This window comes from Macrotis lagotis, chromosome X (assembly GCF_037893015.1).
Source record: "Macrotis lagotis isolate mMagLag1 chromosome X, bilby.v1.9.chrom.fasta, whole genome shotgun sequence".
In the NCBI taxonomy this organism is placed as follows: domain Eukaryota; kingdom Metazoa; phylum Chordata; class Mammalia; order Peramelemorphia; family Peramelidae; genus Macrotis; species Macrotis lagotis.
Window position 1 is genome coordinate 70626222 of NC_133666.1, and position 21033 is coordinate 70647254.

Consider the following 21033-nt stretch of genomic DNA (forward strand, 5'->3'; position numbering starts at 1 on the left):
ACTACTTAATGCTTAATATTTGAGAGTTCGTGGAGAATTCTGAGAGCCTCAGTTTTGGTTATAAAATGGAGATAATTGTATTTGCTTTACCTACCTCATGGAGTTGTTATGATAATCAAATGAAATTTATAGAGAAGGGCTTTGAAATCTAAAGTTCACCCATAAGCCTGAAAACAGATTAAAATTTGTCCTGCAGGTCCTACTAGTGAGAATTTAAGGATTTGTTGGGTGTAATCTGCCACCCTATTATAAATTCTTCTCCTGATAGATAATCAATAAATGTTGCTGACTACTTAATTTTTCTGTTGAATTATTGAGCCTCATTGTAGAGCTGCTTTGATTTTTCTGAGACTTTAATCCCACTCTTATTTCCCCAAATCCTATCTTTTTATTTCCTATCTTTTATGATTATTGCCTCTGCCTTTTCTTCACTTTGTTGCCTGGTGAGACATACACAAAAACTTAAGTGTTTAGCCAGTTAGAAGATAAATAGTGATTGGTATCTGCTTTATCCACTTAATTTGAAGCACAAATTTCTCCTACATAGAGGGGAATTATTAGCGGGAGAATGAGTATGGCAAAAGAAGGGTGCAGATGTGAACAACTAGCTTGGTGATTGTGAACGCCAATAGGTTATATCGGTTTGTTCTCATTTGTAGGATTATGACAGAACTGACAGTTATTCACACGGTCCATTTGGCTTGAAGCCTAGATCAGGTAAAATATGTTCTCTAAATTCAATGTCTCCGAGGTTATGTGTAAACTCGAGTTTGCAAATGAAATGACACTCAGCTCAAAGCTGTTGGATCTATGTAGTTTCTTTCTTCCCTCCTGAAAAAGAATTTTCTCTTGACTTTGTCTTTCTAATTCCTCTTCTCCATTTCTTTCTTCGAACTCTTCCCTGTCAAGCTCCCAAATGCTTCAGCTTTTTGTCTTAGAGGTACTGGAGTCTTATTTCTATCCTACTGGCACTATTCTTAAAATGACCACTTATGCCAGTAGACCCAAGTCTGTTTCAAAGTTTGGCATGCCGTTATGCTGGTAAGCCCCACAGAAAATGCATCAGGTGCCTTAGCAAGATCTCGAATCACTGTCCTTATTTCTGAATAAGTATACTGACCTTCAAGGATAATGAGAGAATGAAAGTCTGAATTGTATTCAGTGTCATTGTTTTCAAGTCAGGTAGCCAAAATCAAACAACTTATTTTCAGATCAGAACACATGCGGGAATCCCCAAACACTTGCATGCTTGCTTTAGTCCTCTTGTTCTCAGTTATGCAGATGAGTAGCTTTTTACTCTGTTGTCTTATTGTGTTGTCATATGTCTCGATGTAGTGGTGAGGAAACTGAAACACACATACACACACACAACACTCATACATGTGACTTAATTTTGCACGGATTCCTTTTCATTCTGCCTCTTTTGCCAGGGTAGGGTTGGTGTTTTTCTTTCATCATTTTCACTGCCTATGTTAAAAGTGAGCAAATGTCTGGTTTTCATAGCTTTCAGCCGGTCATCTCGCCAGGAATATGGGGCAGCAGATCCTGGATTTACAATGAGAAGAAAGATGGAACATTTAAGGGAGGAAAGGGAACAGATACGACAACTTCGGAATGTGAGTTAAACTGTTGGCTTTGATTTGCTGTGCAGAAATGGAGTCAGATTTCAGTTGTTAATTGCGGAAATGAGGTTAATTGGATTTTCAAAGAAGGAATGTCCTTCAAAATATGTTGATTGTAGAATGAATTGTAATTTAGGCATACCAGTTGTTTTTAAAGCTATGAACTATTTGCACCTCACATCTTCTCTTCCTTTTTCAACTAGAATCTTGAATCGAGGTTAAAAGTGATTTTGCCTGATGACATTGGAGCGGCATTAATGGATGGAGTAGTTCTTTGCCATTTAGCCAATCACATAAGGCCACGCTCTGTAGCTAGTATTCATGTACCATCACCAGCAGTGGTAAGTCCCTTACTTACCAAATGAAGTTTAACAAGTCAGTTATAAATTTAGAAGTCCATGGGTATGAATAATATTTTCATTTATTTAGTTTCTATTCAGGCTCTTTTCTGTCGTATAAAGTTTTTGATCTCTAGCTAATGAAAAATTTGATGACTCATGAAATCCTTCTCTTTACAGCCTAAGCTAAGCATGGCAAAATGTCGAAGAAATGTAGAGAACTTTCTTGATGCTTGTAAAAAATTGGGTGTCTCGCAGGTAATTATAATTGGTTTTAAATGTTGTCGCTAAAATCATCCCCTGCACACTCACTAAAGTCCTCCTCATACTGTGAAGGTTCCCATGGTACCTACTAGCAAATAAAGGATTTAAAGAATTCAGAGCAGAAACCTGCTTAAGTAAAGCAAGATCTAAAGCATAAGTAAAATATGACACTATCAAATTGTTCTTGTAAAACATAAGGTTCAATTACCAGAATGTGAGAAAGGCTTCTAGTATTATTGGAGGAGCTGGCTGTAATAGATTTGGGTCCATTAAAGAGTACAGCAAATGTAGGCCTAAGTTAAGTTTTGTCTGTAGTGGAATTGAATATGAAAGAGCCCCATTCTATCAGAAAAGAATGCAAATTTAAGTTGTGTTATTATCTTATTTTCATTGGATCAAAGCTCTAGAACTGGAGAGGGCTTCAGAGGCTGCTTGGTTAGATTGCCTCATTTTACAGAAGGGGAAGCTGAGGCCTGGAGAGCTTAAGTGACAGAGTTAGGATTTGTACTCAGAACTTACTCAAATAGAGTACACATTCCACTGAACCATATTGTTCTCTAGTTTTTAAATTAGTCGTAATTTTTTAATTTTAAAAAACCTTTTCTGTTATGTCCCATATTGGATGTATTTAAAATTCTAGTGGTGGTAGTGAGGAATTTTTGTTTTTTCTCTTTACTGCTTACTGTTTATTTCTGTAAAAGATTCATGTTGTTTTGAATTTGTATTTCCTATTTTCTGAACTGAGAATATTTTTCTAACTCACTGTTTACTCTTTACATCGCCTTTTTCATTTTGATGTTTTCATTTTCATTTTAAAACTAAGGCCATACAGTTTATTTTGAAAACAGAGAATTCTTCCTTAGCTATTCTTACCAAAAATTAATTTGAAAACATGAAAATGGAATAATATTTTATTTAACAAAATTACTCTCCACATGTTGAATGATAGGAGGGATATTTTTGACTGGGTTGTGTTGGGCTGAAATTTGCCTTTGTCAGTTCTTGTTTCATATTTCAAGATAAAACTTTATAGAGGAAATATTAAAGTTATTGAAGGGAATAAAAATGACCAATACTTCACAGTGCCCATTTATCAACTTTTATCAATCATCAACTTCCATCCTTGGCCATCATTTATTCAATCCAGTTTCATAATAACATCTACTAGACAAAGTTGTTCACCTTGTCCATGTTTATATACTTTATTCAAACAAAGTAAATTGATCTTAAAACAAATGTTCTCTTAATCAGACCTGTCACTCAGTACTCTTGCCGAGGTACTAGAATTCAGCTGTGTCATTCAAAAACTATGGCCTGGAGCTCACATGTGGCCCTTTTTGTTTTCCAGGAAAGACTCTGCCTGCCACATCATATTTTGGAAGAAAGAGGCCTGGTGAAAGTTGGTGTCACAGTTCAAGCTCTTCTGGAGCTGCCCACTACAAAGGCATCTCAACTGTCTGCAGCCTGACATGACTGGAAACAGTTATACAAAACAAGCCTAGTTTTATTTATTTGTACTCATTTGAAGCACCTCAATTTTCTGACCGAGAATGGCCAATCCAAATGGTTTTGTCTAGCTCTGTGTTTTTGTTTTATTATGTAGATAACATTGACATCAAATCAAAGCTTAAGTAATTAAGCTCCTTTCAAAATGAAATTCATAAAATAGTTTCTCATATACTCAAATTCTTTTAACTAAGTCAGTAATACTTGATGATTTTTTAAAAAAACTAGATTATTGATAAATTGAAAAATGTATCTTGCCTATTTTGAAATCTCCACATAATGGTAGATATCAGATAAATTAATCCATGTTTACTAATTCCAAATAGTCCTATATTTGAGTTCTTAATTATACTCAAATATAATTTTTATGCTTCACAAATTCTCCAGTCTTTAAGGAGTTTAAATACCTACACAGAACAAAGAATCGGCCAAAAAGGCTTCTAGCCCGATTCTTTTAATCTGCTAGGTTGGTGCCAACACAGTTTCAGTTGTGCTGGAGACTGTTTACATGGGAAGTGCCTGTGTAATTGATGACTCTTAGAGTCTTAAACCTTTTTGGAATTTCTCTATGTATGGATGTGTTCATTGGAACTTTTCTGATATTTTCCTAGTTTTCTGTCAGGCCAGTGATGCGTGAGGATGGAAATGTGCCTCACGACGTTTTCTTGCACACTATTTTTTAGTTATTTCATGTTGTCAAAAATAATATGTGTCATGTTTATTTATACTATTTAATTTTGCAAAACTTAATGATCTTTTAAAATGTACTATAACTTGAGTCGTATTTTATTTCATATTCTAGTGAAAAGAGGATACATGTAACAGTGAGGTATTTGAGAACTAGGGAAATATTGCTTATCGGGCATATTTTAATACAACTGCCAAAATCTCAGGTTTACAATCTTAACTTTCAGACTTGTTATCACATCCTTCCTGGCTTCACGACACATCTGTCTAGCAGCAGTGATCTTCATATGTAATTTAAAATACAGGACAACAGTTTGCTACCTTACAGTGTTCAAGGCCATACCATTTGAGCATATTCATGTTTGCGCTTTGTGCTGTGGGGGTGATCTGCTTCTAGGCCCTAGATTTGCCATTGCAGCCAGTGGGCCAATGAGGAAAGTCACAGCTGGAAGGCTTTCATGAATTTAGCGTAAAAATCTACTTTAATTTAGAGGTGGCTAATTTCAAGGTGACAGCAGTCAGAGAGAGCTGAAAAATTTGCCAAATTTTGGCTTTTTTCCCCATAGAAAACTGTGGCTTGTTACTTTTGACACAACCGTGCCAAGTACTTTATCTTATCTTCTTATTATTATTTGCACTTGTTACCTCTTAATACATATGCAATTTGATTTAAAATTTTGGCCTGGGTATTTCAAAGAGTTCTGTTTGGTGGGGGAGAGGATGGGCTAAGTGAAGGGGGGAAAGGATTTCCAAGTTTCAATCTCTCCATAATGGTGTACTAAGAGCTGATTTATGAGTGGTTCTGATTTTTTCCCCAGTTGCTGAGTAGCAGTTCCATATACCATTGAGTTTTGGCTTAAGAAAAAAGTCTTGTCTTTCCATTTCTCCAGTAGCAAATTGATGCTCTTCAGGAAGTATGTCTCCTGGTGGCTGTAAGGCTCAAGGAATTAAAGTGTATTATTTGAAATATCTTGAAATAATTACTATAAAAAAGTTTACTTTGAAGATGGCTCGGTGAAGTAACCAATCACTGCTTCCCTTGTGTGAAGCACTTGGACAACCTATGAATTTGTGTAAGAAATGACTTGGTGACATTTGTATACAGAAGTTGGCAGTGTGCCAATATTACAACCATTAACATGCAATGTCTTAACTTTTTTATCATATCATTCTCTTTTTGATCCAGTTTTTACAATATTTTTGACAAGTAATTTTAAGTTTCACATGAGTGCACTCCAGTGGGATCCCAGGAATGTTATTCACCCTGAAGACATTTAGGCTAGTACTTTATTACTTATAATTGACTGAGTAATTATTTATTACTTTTAAAAATAGGCTAGAACGTTGATAAAACATTCTTTGTTGAAAGGAAGAATTCAGTGTGAAGTGGGAGCTTCCCATCATAATCTGCGCAGGGAGGTTACTTACTTGCCTGCATATACCAAGAGGCAGTTTGGCCTGAAAGACGGGCCTGTGGCATAGTCCCCTAGGATAGCAATAGAGCAAAGCTCCAATGTATTTCTCTTAGTGGATTTTCAGTGTTGAAACTTGGTGTTGGTGTTTTTGGTGATGTTTTCTATTATGATCTATTTATTTCAGCAGTTCCTGGATTAAGAATGATTAATTTACATTATAGGAGTTGGTTGGATTTGCTGACACCTGGGGGATAGATTATCATGTGTCCTAAAATAACAGTATAGTAGATTGCTACTTCTGTAAGACTTTGTGGGACAAGGAAGCGTAAATGTTAGATATGGTAGAATGGAAACAAGGAGTAAAAATGTATTACTGTTTGGTTAATCATTATCTTTAAATAATGTTAAGTTTTTTCTACTTGAGTCTTTTGGAAGCTTTGGAATTGTGTACTAGATCCTAGCTCTAACTTAAACCATTTTCCCATGCATTGAGAATCTGTCAAACTGCTCATTGTAAATTACCCATATCAACTGTGGGTAGAGAAAATGGAATGAAAGAATAAAAGTCTGGGACAGCATTTCTTTCTTTCTTTTTCTAATACCTCCATTTCTGTTCATATATTCGAAAGTGTCAAATCTGAGCCTCACCGTGTGTATGTATAATGTTGACAACACAGAAAGCCTTCACATGAGAATCATTTCAATGACAAATGTATATATGCGTGTTTATTCTTATGCCCCAGTGATAAGAGGACCTTTTTGCACAAAACAACTTCTATAAAGTTGAATATACAGTTGGCTGACTGTGGTTTCAGTCTACATGAAGAGTGACACTAGTGTCAATTTTTTTTTGGTTTTTGCAAGGCAGTGGGGTTAAGTGACTTGCCCAAGGTCACATAACTAGGTAATAATTAAGTGTCTGAGGTCGGATTTGAATTTAGGTCCTCCTGACTCCAGGGCCAGTGCTTTATTCACTGCGCCACCTAGCTGCCCCTAGGGTCAGTTTTGATGGACTTTGTTAATAAAACTTTAATCTTTTTTTCATTTTCATATAATTCTACCTGAAAGCAAAAAAATTCTACCCCATCCTATCCCACTGATCAGGTCCTTGGTAGCAGCTAGAAGCTAGGACTTTGTTTCACTACTGCCTAGAAATGTATATTGTAAATAATGTGTGGCCAATAAAAACTTAGTGACTTGAATTTTATTTCCAGGTTTTATCACAAGCTTATGGAATGAACTTTTTTTTGTTTTTTTTTTTTTTCATTTCATATGTTATTTTCCCCCGGATACTTGTAAAAATATTTTTAAACATCCATCTTTAAAGTTTCGAGTTCCAAAATTCTCTCTCCTTTCACCCCTTTCCATTGAGAAGGCAAGTCAGCAAAACATTTCCGTAAGTCATGTTGTGAAAGAAAATATTGAACAAAAATGTGGGATGACTTTAATTGAATTTTGGATGAAAAGTGGATTGTTTCCCAGGGAAATTATTTAAATTTAAAGGTATTCCCTGTTATTTGGCAGTCTAATGTAGAGTTTCAAATTTAGGAAATTGCTTCACTAGTGAATAGATTTTGGTTGTTGTTAATTCTTTTCAGTTGTGTATAACGTCCCATTTGGGATTTTCATAACTAAGTTGCTGGAGTGGCTTGCCATTTACTCCTCTAGCCCATTTTTACAGAGGAGGAATAAATGAACAAGTAAACAGGGTGAAGTGATTTACCCAGGATCACACAGTTGGGAAATGTCTGAGTCCAGGTTTTCACTCATGAAGAAGATGAGTCTTCTTGACTTCAGCATTCTATCCATTGGTTCACCTCGCAACCCTAGTAAACAAATTTGGTCTTCATTAAATGAAAACTTGTAGTTGACAGAATTTTAATGTACATCAGTTGTATTCCCTGTGTTTGCAATTTAATAACTGACTTTTTGTGTCAAATGGAAAGAGGAGATTCTGGGACTCTGGCCTCTGGTAAAGAGTCCTGGAACCTGGACTCTCTCTGGCCTCTTTTCCTTCTAGAACTTTGAAAATTTATAATAATTTGTGGAAATATCCTAGTCTCTGACTATAAAATGTCCTAAGTTGAGAAAATCTCAAGTTAATAATTCAGTCACAAATAGACCTTATTTATAGCTGCATTTAAAGATCATTATTATGGCTATATAATACTATATGGCAGGATTCATAACGTTTTTACCTATGCTTCATTTCTTTGTGAAGTCTGCCACGACTAGTTTAATACTGATCAGATACATGGCAAAGTAGCATTGGAAGACTTTTGCTGTGTCTAGACTGTCATGGTGCAAAGAGAGAAAAGGCCCAAGGTTCTTAAGGGAGTATATTATTGGTTGTGTAATACTAAAATATTTATCATTGATAAAAATCTTCCTTTCTCTATTTATAATTGTGATAACCTGGCCATTTCTAGTTAGAAATAAATGTGTTTTAATCAGTTCTATCATCTGGATGAAAAGTGTGTAGGCTATGTGTGCTAATGAAAACATGTTCATGGAATTGGATTTTTAAATGTGTAATTTAGACTTTTAGAAACCATTTTCTGGTATTTTTAATAAAAATGTCATCATTCAAAATACTACCTGAGGTGATAGTTTCCTAGTTTCAGATCAATTTCAGTCATGTGAGCAGTGGAAGGCATGTCATTTTGAATTGGGGCACTGATTTCTTATAGACTATTTTACCAAATTCCCCCCCTAATTTTTCTGTTTCAAAATGTTTGCTTGTTACTTTTAAGGGTTTTGATATTCAATATAAAATTGCAAATGGTGTGATTTGATGCTCTGATGAGTTGTTTTATGTTTTAATACACATTTTAAGTGTATTTTAATGTTCATAAAATATCTAGTTCTAAACAAAATAGAATGAATGACCATAAACATTTTTAGTGTAATCTGGCATTGGACAAGTAGGCCCCAGCCCTGGGAGTACACGTTTGGTGAACCTGCTTCTGGAAGTTCCTGATGCTGTGGAAGAGTAAGGCCCAGCTCTCTACTTCAGAATGTATTGTATGTATAGCTTAAAGGTTTGCTCTCTGCTTACTTGTAATGCAGCCTTTGGATTAGCTGCTGAGCCAGAACTGAGTGTGCATATTAAATAGTACTAAGATGTCAAAGAGATCTCTCTCCCCGGCTCCCTTCAAGGAAGGATTACAAACTGGTGGGGACCTTGAAGTGGAAAGGGGGCTCTGGGACCCAGCAAGCACATGGTACAGTTGTTTTCCTGTCTCTTTTGTGAATGATTTTTTTTTGTTGTTGTTCTCTTAGGGGAAGGAGTATTTGGCTAAAACAATGACTTTGTGAATTTCAAGAGGTTGGAAGAGAGGACCCCAGGAGGTTCAACAGCTAGAGTCCTTACCAGAATGTGATAGCAGCTCAGCAGTGCAGGACTAGCCCGGCAGGGGCAATCTGCAGTCCATTAGATATGCAACCCATAAGAGAAACTTTGTGTTTTGGCGTGGATGTGCAGCTATATTCAGGGGTAATCCATTTGTAATTGAAATCAGTTGGATAACAGCTTTATTAAATTGGAACCCAGTATCCCTAGGGACTGAAATGGTAGCAGGCAAATGTGCCCCCACCTTCAAGGGAACATTTTTTTTACATCTTATTTTTATATTTTCAGTAAATATCCCTTGTAAAAACAAATTAATATTAATTGGTTAAATTAATAGTGGTCTCTAGCTATTGGTATTAATGAGAATGAGGGGTATTAATTGTCACTGATGATTGGTACTGATGATGTTTGCATTAAAGAAGATTCAGAATCTTGAAGGGGGGATGTAGCTACTGTCGTCTGGTTAGCTCAACAGTGTATGTGATTTGGAATGAGAACCCCCAGAGTCTCTATGGACTAACTACATTAGAACTATTCAGGTAAGTGAGAGTGAATACTCAATAAATAGGAAATAATGATAATACATCCTTATAGGGATACTGAAAACTACCTCAGCTGAATTAATTGCTCTATCAGTCAATCAGTCCATATAATTATTCATTAAGTTCCTACTTTACATGACAGGCACTATGCTAAGCACTGGGGATACAGCAAGAAGCAAAAGACAGTTGCTACCCTTAAGGAATTTACAATCCAATGGGAGAACATTGCATGCAAAGCAATGCAACATGGAAACAAATTCATTCATATATACACATATGCAAAGCAGTAGAGACAGGAGAAATAGGAAATAATTAACAGAGGGAAGGCATTAGAATTAAGAGGGGTTAGAGTATGATCTGGAGGAAGATCAGCAAGAGACAAAAAGAAACATTACAGACAGAATGCGCACTGAGAAAGACTGAGGTCTCAAAAAGCTAGAGAGAAGACATTTTTGAGAAGAGAATGGTCAATAGCGTCAAAGGCTGCAGAAAAGGCAGAATGAGGACTGAGAAACAGCCATTGGCTTTGGGAATTAAGATCACTGATACCTTTGGACAGAGCAGTTTTGGTGGAATGATGAGGTCAGAAGCCTTCAGGGGGGGTTAAGAAGATACTTAATACTTACTTAGCTGTGTGACCTTGGGCAAGTCACTTAACCCTCCCCTATTTTCTTGCAAAAACTAAAACCAAAAAAAAGCAACTTTTGTGAACCCATTTTGGGGTTGTCTCGGCAAAGACCCTGGCGAGGTTGCCCAGTTCTTTGTCCAGCTCATTTTGCAGATGAAGAAATGGAAGTAGACATGATGAAGTGACTTGCTCAGGGACAAACAATTAGGAAGTGCCTGAGGTCGGAGTTGAACTCGGGTCTTGACTCCAGGCCCAGCACTCTATGTACTGCAGCACCCTGTGGAAGGGAATGCTTAGAGGTAATAGAGAATGAGCCAATAAAGAGAGAGAGATTGAAGATTAGTGAAAGAGTGGGGATGACAGAGTAACACTTTGTTGGAGGAGATACATGGAATAGGATCTCTTGAGCAGGTAGAGGGCTTGGCCTTATTCAGGAGTAAAGGCACTTCATGTGAGATGGGTGGAGGAGGAGGATGGCAGAAGGCACCTGAGGGATAGGAACTGAGGAAGAGGAGAGAAGATGAAATTTATGGAGAATAATAAGAGAGCAATATTTTCAGTCAAGTATGAGGCAACATTTCTCAGCTGAAGGCTCAGGGGTCAGGGGGAGCCACGGGAGGTTTGAGGAAAGATGAGGTTTGCAGAATGGGATAGAGAAGGGATGAGGGATGTGTAGAGAGACTGCACAATTTTCTTTTCAGCAGATTATTACTAAGAAACTGCTTTGTAAATCAGTTCTTTTGAAAGAGATCTGAAGTGGCTGTTAGATTTGGGTAGGATAATTCATAATAATGAGTTAGGGGGCAGCTAGGTGGCACAGTGGATAGAGCACTGGACCTGGAGTCAGGGGTACTTGAGTTTAAATCCTGCCTCAGACAATTATACCTAGATGTTTGACCTTGGGCTACTCACTTAACCCTGTTGTCTTGGATAAATTTTAAAAAATTAAACTAATGAGAGTTAGCACTTGTATAGCTCCATAGGACTGTTATTACCTCATTTGAACTTCACAACAACCCTGGGAAGTAGGTACTATTATTATCCCCATATTTCAGATGGGAAAACCAAAGTCAAGCAAAGGTTAGAAACTTGCCCAGGGCTGTAGAGCTAATTAAGTGTCAAACTTGGGTATTTCTGACCCAAGGTCCCAGACTTTAAGCAAACTCTCCAGGAAAACCCATACTTTGTCCAGAGTTAGCAATAAGTCCTTGGGGCAAATTTCTCAGGCCTTCATTTTCTTTCCCTGTAGAATGTGGAGGGCATATACTAGATGGTCTCTAAGGTTCCAGCTCTGACATCGTCTGACTGTTAGTTTATTCTATGACTCTGCATTGCTTAGTCATCAGTTGGTCAGGATATGACAGACCAGTATGCTCCTGGGTATCTGTTATTAGTCATTGGGGGAGCCCAGCAGTCGGAATCTAGTCAGAATTATTCTACACACTCTGGGCTTCATTTGCCATTGAGTTCCCATTGCCTGGTTTAAAACCAGAACTTCTATTTTAAAATCAAATCTCGTTTTTCTCTTTGCCTCAAGTATACAGAATAAAAGTAGATGAGCTATTTCTTAAATGTTTGTTGAGAAGTTTTCTTGTAAAACTATTTGGATCATTTTAGAAAAGTTGCTCACTTTAATAATCTTGCCAAGGTATTAGAAAATTCATCGGTTTGGAAGACAGCTTGTCCTCCAAGACTGAAAGTGCATTGTTTGGGAACATCCAGAATAATTTCTGTTCAGAAAAATAAGAAGTTTCATGATTAAAACACAATATTATTGGTGAGTCAACAGCCTAGTATGTGCAAAACACAGAACCTCCCCCACCCCCAGATACTGTAGTGAGAATTGAATTCTAATACGTAACCCACGTGGCAATATTACTTTCCTCTCGATTTCAGCATTGGGAAATTGTAATCAGTTCTCTCTGAGAAGTTCCATATACTATCCTGTGACCAGATAATGAAGATAATTCTCATGAGAGCTATCAGTTTATGAAGGAAGGAAACAAACATTAAGCACTTCAAACACAAAGAGGAAGAAGCTCAGACAGGTAGATGAGGGAGGATTGGAACCCTCTGTCTGCTGTGGCGCCTGGCTGCTGCCTTTAGTTCTAACCAGGTTATTGATGCACAAAATTAGAATAAATTCCACTCCAAACATTCCCATGGCCTATTGGTGCCTGACCCATAGTCAAGCCTACCGAGATCATGTCGGTCTGATCAGCCACAGTTGGACACACCGGACCTTTACCCTCAATGTAGTGGTGGCATTTTGGTCCTCTTCAGACACAAAGGGTAACTAATCATCTGCTGGGTCTGTGTCAACAATAAGCATAAGGTAGGCATTAGAGAAATCACTTAACCATATCTTTCAAGCTAAATTCACTTTATTTTGTTTTGTTTTAGAGTTGGGAAGGGGCCTTGGAGATTGTCAGAGCCTCCTCCTTCCTTTTACAAATGAGGATGAAAACGGCAGACAGGTAGTTTGGTTATTCTGAGACTATGAGATCTTGGCCCAGCTAAGAAGATTGAGTATGAGAGATTTTCAGTTTTCTTTCAGTAATGTCACTGTTATCATTTTTATTTATATATAATTACTAATGGCGACCTTTCTGTCTCTCTAAAAGGGCAATAGTTTCTAAATTTCTAACTGAATTTTATATAGGACCAATAACTTAAAATATAAGAATAAATTATGCCCTGTTAACTTTGTACTTTAACTTTTATTTATATTTTTCTTTTATGATGAAAAGCTAAACATAGGCAAATCAGAAACTTTAATTCAGTTGCTTTTTTGCATATCTAGACACATACATGTCTCTTTGCATAAATACAAATGTGAAATGCCATTTTCTTCTGCACTTAATGTTTTGAGCATTTATTGTTCAGGATTAAAGTGTATTGAGTAGCTTTTTTATTCTGTTTTATTGATAATGCTGATATTTCCAAGGGAAATAGTCTTAAAATTCCATTTCTTGTCATTTTCATTCCTTCTGTCTGAATGAACCCTAAAAGCAAGATGGGCTCAAGGCTTCTCTATAAAAGTGCATGCTCTTCATCAATTTCTGTTTGCAAGTTATTCACAGCTTTTAAGTAGAAAAGCTTTCTTCCCTTGAAAATGGGCAATTTTTCTTCTGAAGCTTCTGAACACTTTAGGTGTTATCCTTTTATGTTCAAGGTATATAGTTCTATCAGAAAAGGAGAATGAGATTTAGCCATGTAGGTCTTCAAGGAAAAGGGGAACCACAGAATTTGTTTTTGAAAACAATTATAGAAAAACTTCGTTTTGTTTCCCAACCATTAAAGGCTTCTCAGCATTTCTTTTGGTGTCCAAAAAATGGTATATCAACTTTATATTAAGAAACAGAGAAGTTGAGGCCAGTACAAATGATCTAAATTTTCTCACTACCTAAGATATAGAATAATTTGGATTTTATTATGGTGCCTGGTTGTGGACTTTTTGTAGATAATTGTCATGCCTTTGGGGGTCCTGGAAAAAAAATTTTTTGAAAAAGTTGTGCAAAATGAGAGAAATCCATTTCTTTGTCCAAATAAATTGTTTTGTTGACTCAAAAAGTAAATGAAAAATTTTATCAGTTCATTAAAGAAATTTCATTCATTCATTCATTTTTTAGGTTTTTGCAAGACAATGGAGTTAAGTGACTTGTCCAAGGCCACACAGCTAGGTAATTATTAAGTGTCTGAGGCTGGATTTGAACTCAGGGACTCCTGACTCCAGGGCCAGTGCTCTATCCACCTAACCACCCCAGAAATTCCATTTATTATAATTTTTATTCATTTGCATGAACTTCATAGTCTCCATATAAGAGTATAAGCTATTTCATAAATTACTGTATTCAAATTTTTCACAACTTTAAATGAGAAAATATTTGTTATATTTAAAATGGAAATTTTTATTTCAAAACTATTAAAATAAATTGATAAATTTAATCATTTAAACTCAGAATTAAAGGCATTAGTTCCATAGAAAGATGGAAATAAGCCAAGGATCCCTTGGGTTCCTGGGGATTGAGTATCTTGATCTCCAGAAAGAGGGGCACCAGAATAATTCCAGTTTCTCAGATTTTCTATGACCATACAATGTTTTTTGTTTTTATAGCTTTTACTATGACCAAGTTTACCATGAAAATATCCTGGTCTCAGGAAGGTGATTTTTCAACATTTTTATAAGGATAATAGAAGTCAAGGGTAGTTCAAATGATCCAGATTTTTTGAATACCCAGTATACAAAATAATTTGGGTATCGATTTAATCTTAGGGTGCCTACTTTTGAAATTTTTATAGTTGTTGAGGTACTTAGAGTCCTAGAAAGCACCATTTTGCAAAAGTCCAAAACATTTTAAAAATCCAATAAAAAAGTTTGACTGGCTATAAAACATAAAAGAAAAAATATGATTTGTTATAATAAATTTATTAAATAAAGTTATTGTTATAATAAAATTTGTTAAATAAACATTAAAACAAATCAATAGCTTTGTTCATTTAAATTTAGGATTAAAGTCATCAGTCTATTGGTTTCACAGAATTATTATGAAAAGTTGAGGATGCTTGGGGACTTAGGGTATTTAGCACCTTGATGTATTTGTTTTTGTTTTTTGTAAGGCATTAGAGTCAGGTGACTTGCCCAAGGTCACACATCCAGTGAGCATCAAATGTCTGAGGCCGAATTTTGAATTCAGATCCTTTTTGACTCCACTGCTGGTGTTCTATCCACTGTGCCACCTAGCTGCCCCTACATTTTTTTTTCCTTGAGATTTCTTTTATTGCAATTGAGTAGCAACTGAGTTTCCTGATTTTAACCCTTTGACAAGAACCAAGTTCCCCTTTGTTTTAGCCCATAAATAACAAGGGATTAAATAATGGAGGCAAAGATACCACATTTTTGATTGTAGCATTTGGCAGAACTGAAAGGAAAAAAAAGTTGTCCTACATGTTGAAGGGACTGGGAGCAACTGAAGACAATGGGGAGAAGATGAAATATCACATGAAGTATTCAGAATCTTGCACATAACCTCCCCTATCATAGCCACTATTGTCTGGAAGGTGATCCCTCATTGCAGCCTTCAGTCCCACTCTAGGCACTATGCTAAGTTTCTGTTTTTTCAGATTACCAATTTCCAGTGAAATACAATTCTCTCCAACTAATGCTTCCAAGAAATTGGCATAATGGAGAGATTTTTTCATACTGTGTACCTTTATCTTTTAGTAACTTGCTGAACCCCGTGAAGTCATCTCTTGAAGAGAGGTTCTTGGCATCTATACCAAAGATTGTGTTATTAACACCAAAGGTTTCTTTTGCTAATTCAAGTTCTTCCTCTTCATGGAATTTCTTTAGCTGTAGTTTTTCTGTTAATTGTTCTTCTGGTATACCAGAAAGTACCAGAAGGATTCCAATAAGTCCCTCTAGATCTTCTAAGTTAAACCTCACTTTTTCTTTTGTTCTTGTAGCTTTAATGGTCACTTGTGGCACTAATAAGCCCAAAGATGGAAGGGAAAGTGTGGCAATTGGTTTTAGGGAAGTGACATTTTAACATTTCGTCAAGGAACATAAATTTGGGCTAATTGAAATGGCCCATATTTCTTGATTATCAAAGATATCAAATAATTTGGAGTTCTGTCCTGGTAAAACACACATAGACACAGACACAGACAAGTCAGTTGTTGGGACAGATTGGGTACATGACCCACATGAGGGAGAAGAATAAGGATCACATTTGATTTTCACAGTCACCTCCGAGAGGTGGGTACCATTTCCCCCATTTTAGAGTTGAGGGAACTTTAGACAGACAGACAGATTCAGTGACTTGCCTAGGGTTATACTGGTAGGTCAGCTTAGATTTGAACTCAGATCTTCATGACTCCTGAAAGAGTGCTATTTCTGTACACTGATAAGTCTAATTACTTCATTCACTAAATAAGCATTTCCTAGTACACAAAAACTGAGAAAAACTAGAAATTAGGTTCAGCTCAATGTCTTACACCATATATAAAGATAAGTACCAAATGAATACAGGATCCAAATATAAAAGGTTGCATCATTAGCAGTTGTTATTGCTTGTTCTTCCTTCTCAAAAATGACCATGACATCAGGGATGTGAGGCAAATTTTAGAAGAGCAAGGAAAGAAATACCTTTTGAATCTTTGGATAAGGGAAGAAATCATGACCAAACAAAGGTCGGAAGGAGGATCATAGCAGATAAAATGGATTCTTTTGATTATATAAAATTGAAATGGTTTTTGCACAAACAGAACAAATGCAATTTCTCTTGTTAGTCAAGGTTTATAAAGAGTGGCTCAATTATATTAGTAAACTAGCTATTCCCCCAAAGGATAAACAATTGGGATATAAATACAAAATTCTCATGAAAAGTTATCAATAACTATATTAAAATGCCCCAAATTAATATTAGTGAAACTGAATGAAAACACATCAGATTCTTCAGATATTCTCTTTGGGGGGGGGTTGAAAATTTGTTCAGGCATCCTAGAAAATAGTTTGAAACTATCTCCTGCCTCCTCCCCCTCCCTGAAATCATTCAACTGTGAATTCCCATTGATCCAGTAATTCTGTGACTAGATCTCTATACTGAAGACACTCAAAGAAAGGGAAAAAGGACCTATTAGATAAAAAAATATAGATACTTTTTGTGGTGGCAAAGAACTGGAAACTAACAGAAATTGAATGAAATGGAATATTATGCTGTAAGAAGTGATAAAAGAGATAATTCAGAGAAACCTGATAAGACTTGTATGAAATTCATACAGAGTGAAGAAAAACCAACCAGAATAATTTATACAATGATGAAAACACTTAAAAAACTGCTTTGAGAGACTTCTAAGAATTCTTGATTACTAGTCAGTCAATAAATTATAAGCTCTAGTATACAAAAGAAAAAGACAAAAGGTAGTCCTTATCTTCCAGGAGCCCATAATCTACTAGAGAGAAACTTGCAAGAAACTATGTTCAAATAAACTGCATATATTCTGAATAGGAGATACTCACCTGAGGGAAGGAATTAGAATAGGTTTTCCATAAACAGTGGATTTTAACCAGGTCTAGAAGTAAGCCAGGAGGTCAGGATGCAGAGATGAGGAGGGAGAGCAATCCAGGAAATGGAAACAAGTGAAGATGACCAGAGTCAAGAAATGAATCGGGGTGGCTAGGTGGCACAGTGGATAGAGCATCGGCCATGGAGTCAGGAGGACCTGAGTTCAAATTTGGCCTCAGACACTTAATAATTACCTAGCTGTGTGGCCTTGGGCAAGCCACATAACCCTGTTTGCCTTGCAAAAAAAACCTAAAAAAAAAAGCAAGAAATGAATCAACCACAATTCCAAAGGACTGATGATTAAGCATGTTACCCAGGTGATATTTATTTGTTTTTTGTCCTTCTTTCTTGAAGAAGACCATGACATCTGGGAGATGATGCCATGATAAGCACATGGATTGGATTTGAGTGAGGGGGCACTGTGCTAAGTCACCAGTTCACTTTCTCCTCCAGAGCCATCTGAATCCAGTAGGCAGATAGGAAGCAGGACAACTGGAAATAGGCCAGGGTGTGAGTTGACTTGGGTTAAGGGTTAAGTGACTTGGCCAATGTCATAAAGCTAGTGAGTACCAAGTGTCTGAGGCTGGAGTCGAACTGTCATCCTCTTGACTCCAAGGCCAGACAATGATGGAGCCGTGATATACACAAGGAGTGCAAAATGAGATTTATTTTCACATATGGCCAATGTAGGAATTTGTTATCCCTGATGATGTATATTTGTAATGGGATTTTTCCCAAAGTGGTAGGTGTTGTGGAAGGTCTTGAATGCCTGAAAAAATTAGGCTGAAAAATTAGGTCTTTTTTGGTAAGTACCCAGAGCCACTGAAGAAGTGAATTTTTTGTGTGTTTTTTTCAAGGCAATGGGGTTAAGTGACTTGCCCAAGGTCACACAGCTAGGTAATTATTAACTGTTTGAGGCTAGATTTGAACTCAAGTCCTCCTGACTCCAGGACTGCTACTGTATTCACTGTATCACCTAGCTGCCCCTGAAGAAGTGAATTGTGATGATCATAAGTGACAGTTTGTTCAGAATAGATTCAAGTAGACACATTCTGGCAGCAGAGTTAAAAAGGTGTCTTGGTATTAGAAACCACATAAACCTCTAACATCATCAATCAATGATTTGACACTATATTTTTGCAACTCATCAGCCACTTTCCCAACTCTTCCCTTTCTCAGGAAACATATCTAAACTCCAAAGTGGGTCACTGACATCAACTATTCTTGGTTCTCTATCTTTCCTCTGGAAATGCCATGGAATGTTTTGAGTCATCTTATTTCACTACTCACATGAAAATAATACATTTCCATATCTCTTCAAGTCATTTTCTTCCAACCTCTGTATTTTTATGGGATAAGGATTCAAAATGAATGTATTTTGGATGTTAATTTGTCCTACTTAGTTCCAATTCCTAAATCAGAGTGATATCATCTTTGATTCTTAGCATAGTAGCCTAAGAAACAGTGTGATCATGATGCAGACCACTGGAATAGTTGGGAAGGATGGTACTGGGATTGGGTGAGTGTGGTCTAGTTCTTAGTACCTTCAGTCATGCAATACCTACATCTCCAGATTTCAGAGATCAAAATTTACATTCCTTTGGGCAGAGCACCTGAAGGAAGGGAAAGGAAAGAAAGAATGGAAGAAAGAAAGAGAGGAAGAAAGCTGTGTTGCCCAGTTGGTCAGCAAGTGGATTGACTTGCCCACAATAGGTCTCTAGGTCAACCCAACTTGGTCACTATTTGGGTCCTAATTGGCTCAGAGTGAATGTAAATAGCATTTTTTTCTGTTTTGGCCAGAAATCCTGAGGGTCTTTCCCTACCTGATTAAATTTTTTTGACTATGCAAAAGCGGACATTCTTTGCTTCATTACTTTATTATATGCTTTAATCCCTGAATGGATGTTGTCTCAGATAAACTGAGACATGGAAAAGACCTTAGTTTAAAAAGGCCAACATCTCCCTCTGTATCCAGGGCCATCTCCATTTGTCCTGATCAATATATGGCCACTGGACCCAGATGACTCCGAAGGAGAAAGTAAGGATGGTGACTTTGCATAGTCCTCTCTCACTTAAGTCCAATTCACTTGCATGTCCTGGCATTACCTCCCTGATGTCATTATCCTCTTCTAGAACTAAGGACAAACAACAATCTAGATTTTCACTTAACATGTCTTCTGCTCTTGTTACCACCTGATAGTTCGTTATCTTTATCTCTTCATGCTCTGGGAATCTCAGGAACATGTCTAGTATTGCTGGATTCTTGAACACCCCAAGTGCAGTCTTCAAAGTCATTTAGATCCTACATTCTGGCTTGTCTACCTGCAGTTATCTTATCTCTTTGTAAGTCAGGTGGGAACCAAGTCTTTTCCTACTGAGTGATGATCTCTGTGCCTAGATATTATATTTCTTGGAAATGTAGTAAGTTCTAGGAGGAGCCTTTTTAAAGTGTTTAAATCCTTTCTAAGTTCGTTGTGGTCGAATATTTTAATTTCCTTGGAATTAAACAGTTACTTAGATACCAATGGAGTCCAGCTAATAATTGAGGTGATTCATACTCAAGTATGGATTGGACTAGATGGAGATGATCTTTGAGTCCCCTTCCAATTCTGAGTCTGTGAGCCAAGTGTTTTTATTTTCTTGAATGTCTTTTTTTCTTTCAGAGCTGTGTTATTCATTATATACAGTTCCACTAAAATATCCAGTTTGAATGTACTTTGATGTCAAAACATTAGGAGACACCCTCTTTACCAGAACTAAGACCCAGCAAGCAAACTGTGCCCTGAATGTGGTATAATGACAATTCTTTGTTCTCACCTTCTAGATGACTCACCCTCTGGCAAAATCGCAAGATTATTGTATTTCTTTGACCAACACCAGGTGTTCTCTGAGCTCCACCAAATATTAAACAAGCTGGGAAAAGTATCCATGTTCTGATCATGAAGCCCGCTATGAATCCAACATGTCTCATTGTTGCTGTTACCCCTCACTGTCATGACTACAGTTGGCTGTGTAGCCATTAGTATCTATATTTAGCTTTGACCACGTTGAAGTGAGTCCCCCCTTACTATTGGAGGGTGCCCTCATCTGTGTCCTTGCTTGCAAGTCATTTCCCTCACTTTAAAATTAAACTTCCGCTTGATTCCTGAGTTTCCTGTCTCTAGCCTGCTCTGTTCGGCTCTGGCCATCCAGAGTTTGGAAGCCAATTTGATCTAGTTGACATTAAAAAGATATTCTCTAGAGGTGAAATTAATTTTGAGCACAGAGAGAAGATGAGCCATGAAATGGGATTGAACAACTAGTTGGCTGTATGCTAATAGACAACTTCCAAGAAGAATCTTGTTTCCTCAGAATTTTAATTATGATCATGATGTGTGCCTTCCAAGAATTAATGCTTTAATCAAAGCAGAGTACAAATGGAAACAGATTTTAGTTCCATTGAATAGAATTTTTATTTTCTTAAGGCTCATCAGTATACTTTCAAATTGCAATTTAAAATCAATTTTGAAAATGACCAATTTTTCTCTTTTGTATATTATTGGAAGTAGAGAATAAAACAATTTGATGACAAATTCACAAACTATTGAATATTTTGAAAATATGTATAAGAAG

At 36.7% G+C, this 21033-nt stretch overlaps 1 protein-coding gene across 6 annotated transcripts in view; it reads left to right on the top strand.

Moving 5' to 3' along the window:
• The window catches only part of LRCH2 (leucine rich repeats and calponin homology domain containing 2), a 113675-nt gene extending 93003 nt beyond the window's left edge, over positions 1–20672 (top strand). For 4 of the 6 annotated variants that reach the window (XM_074207582.1, XM_074207583.1, XM_074207584.1 and 1 more), the window contains 5 exons: positions 660–717; positions 1504–1616; positions 1826–1963; positions 2141–2218; positions 3573–13949. In XM_074207582.1, the coding sequence (XP_074063683.1) occupies positions 660–717; positions 1504–1616; positions 1826–1963; positions 2141–2218; positions 3573–3692 (507 nt within the window). In that variant the 3' untranslated portion in view covers positions 3693–13949. Of the gene's footprint in view, positions 1–659; positions 718–1503; positions 1617–1825; positions 1964–2140; positions 2219–3572; positions 13950–13986; positions 14038–20245 lie in introns of those variants that run through there. The other 2 variants (XR_012472623.1, XR_012472622.1) reach the window with 2 other exon arrangements.
• The last annotated feature ends 361 nt before the right edge of the window (positions 20673–21033 follow it).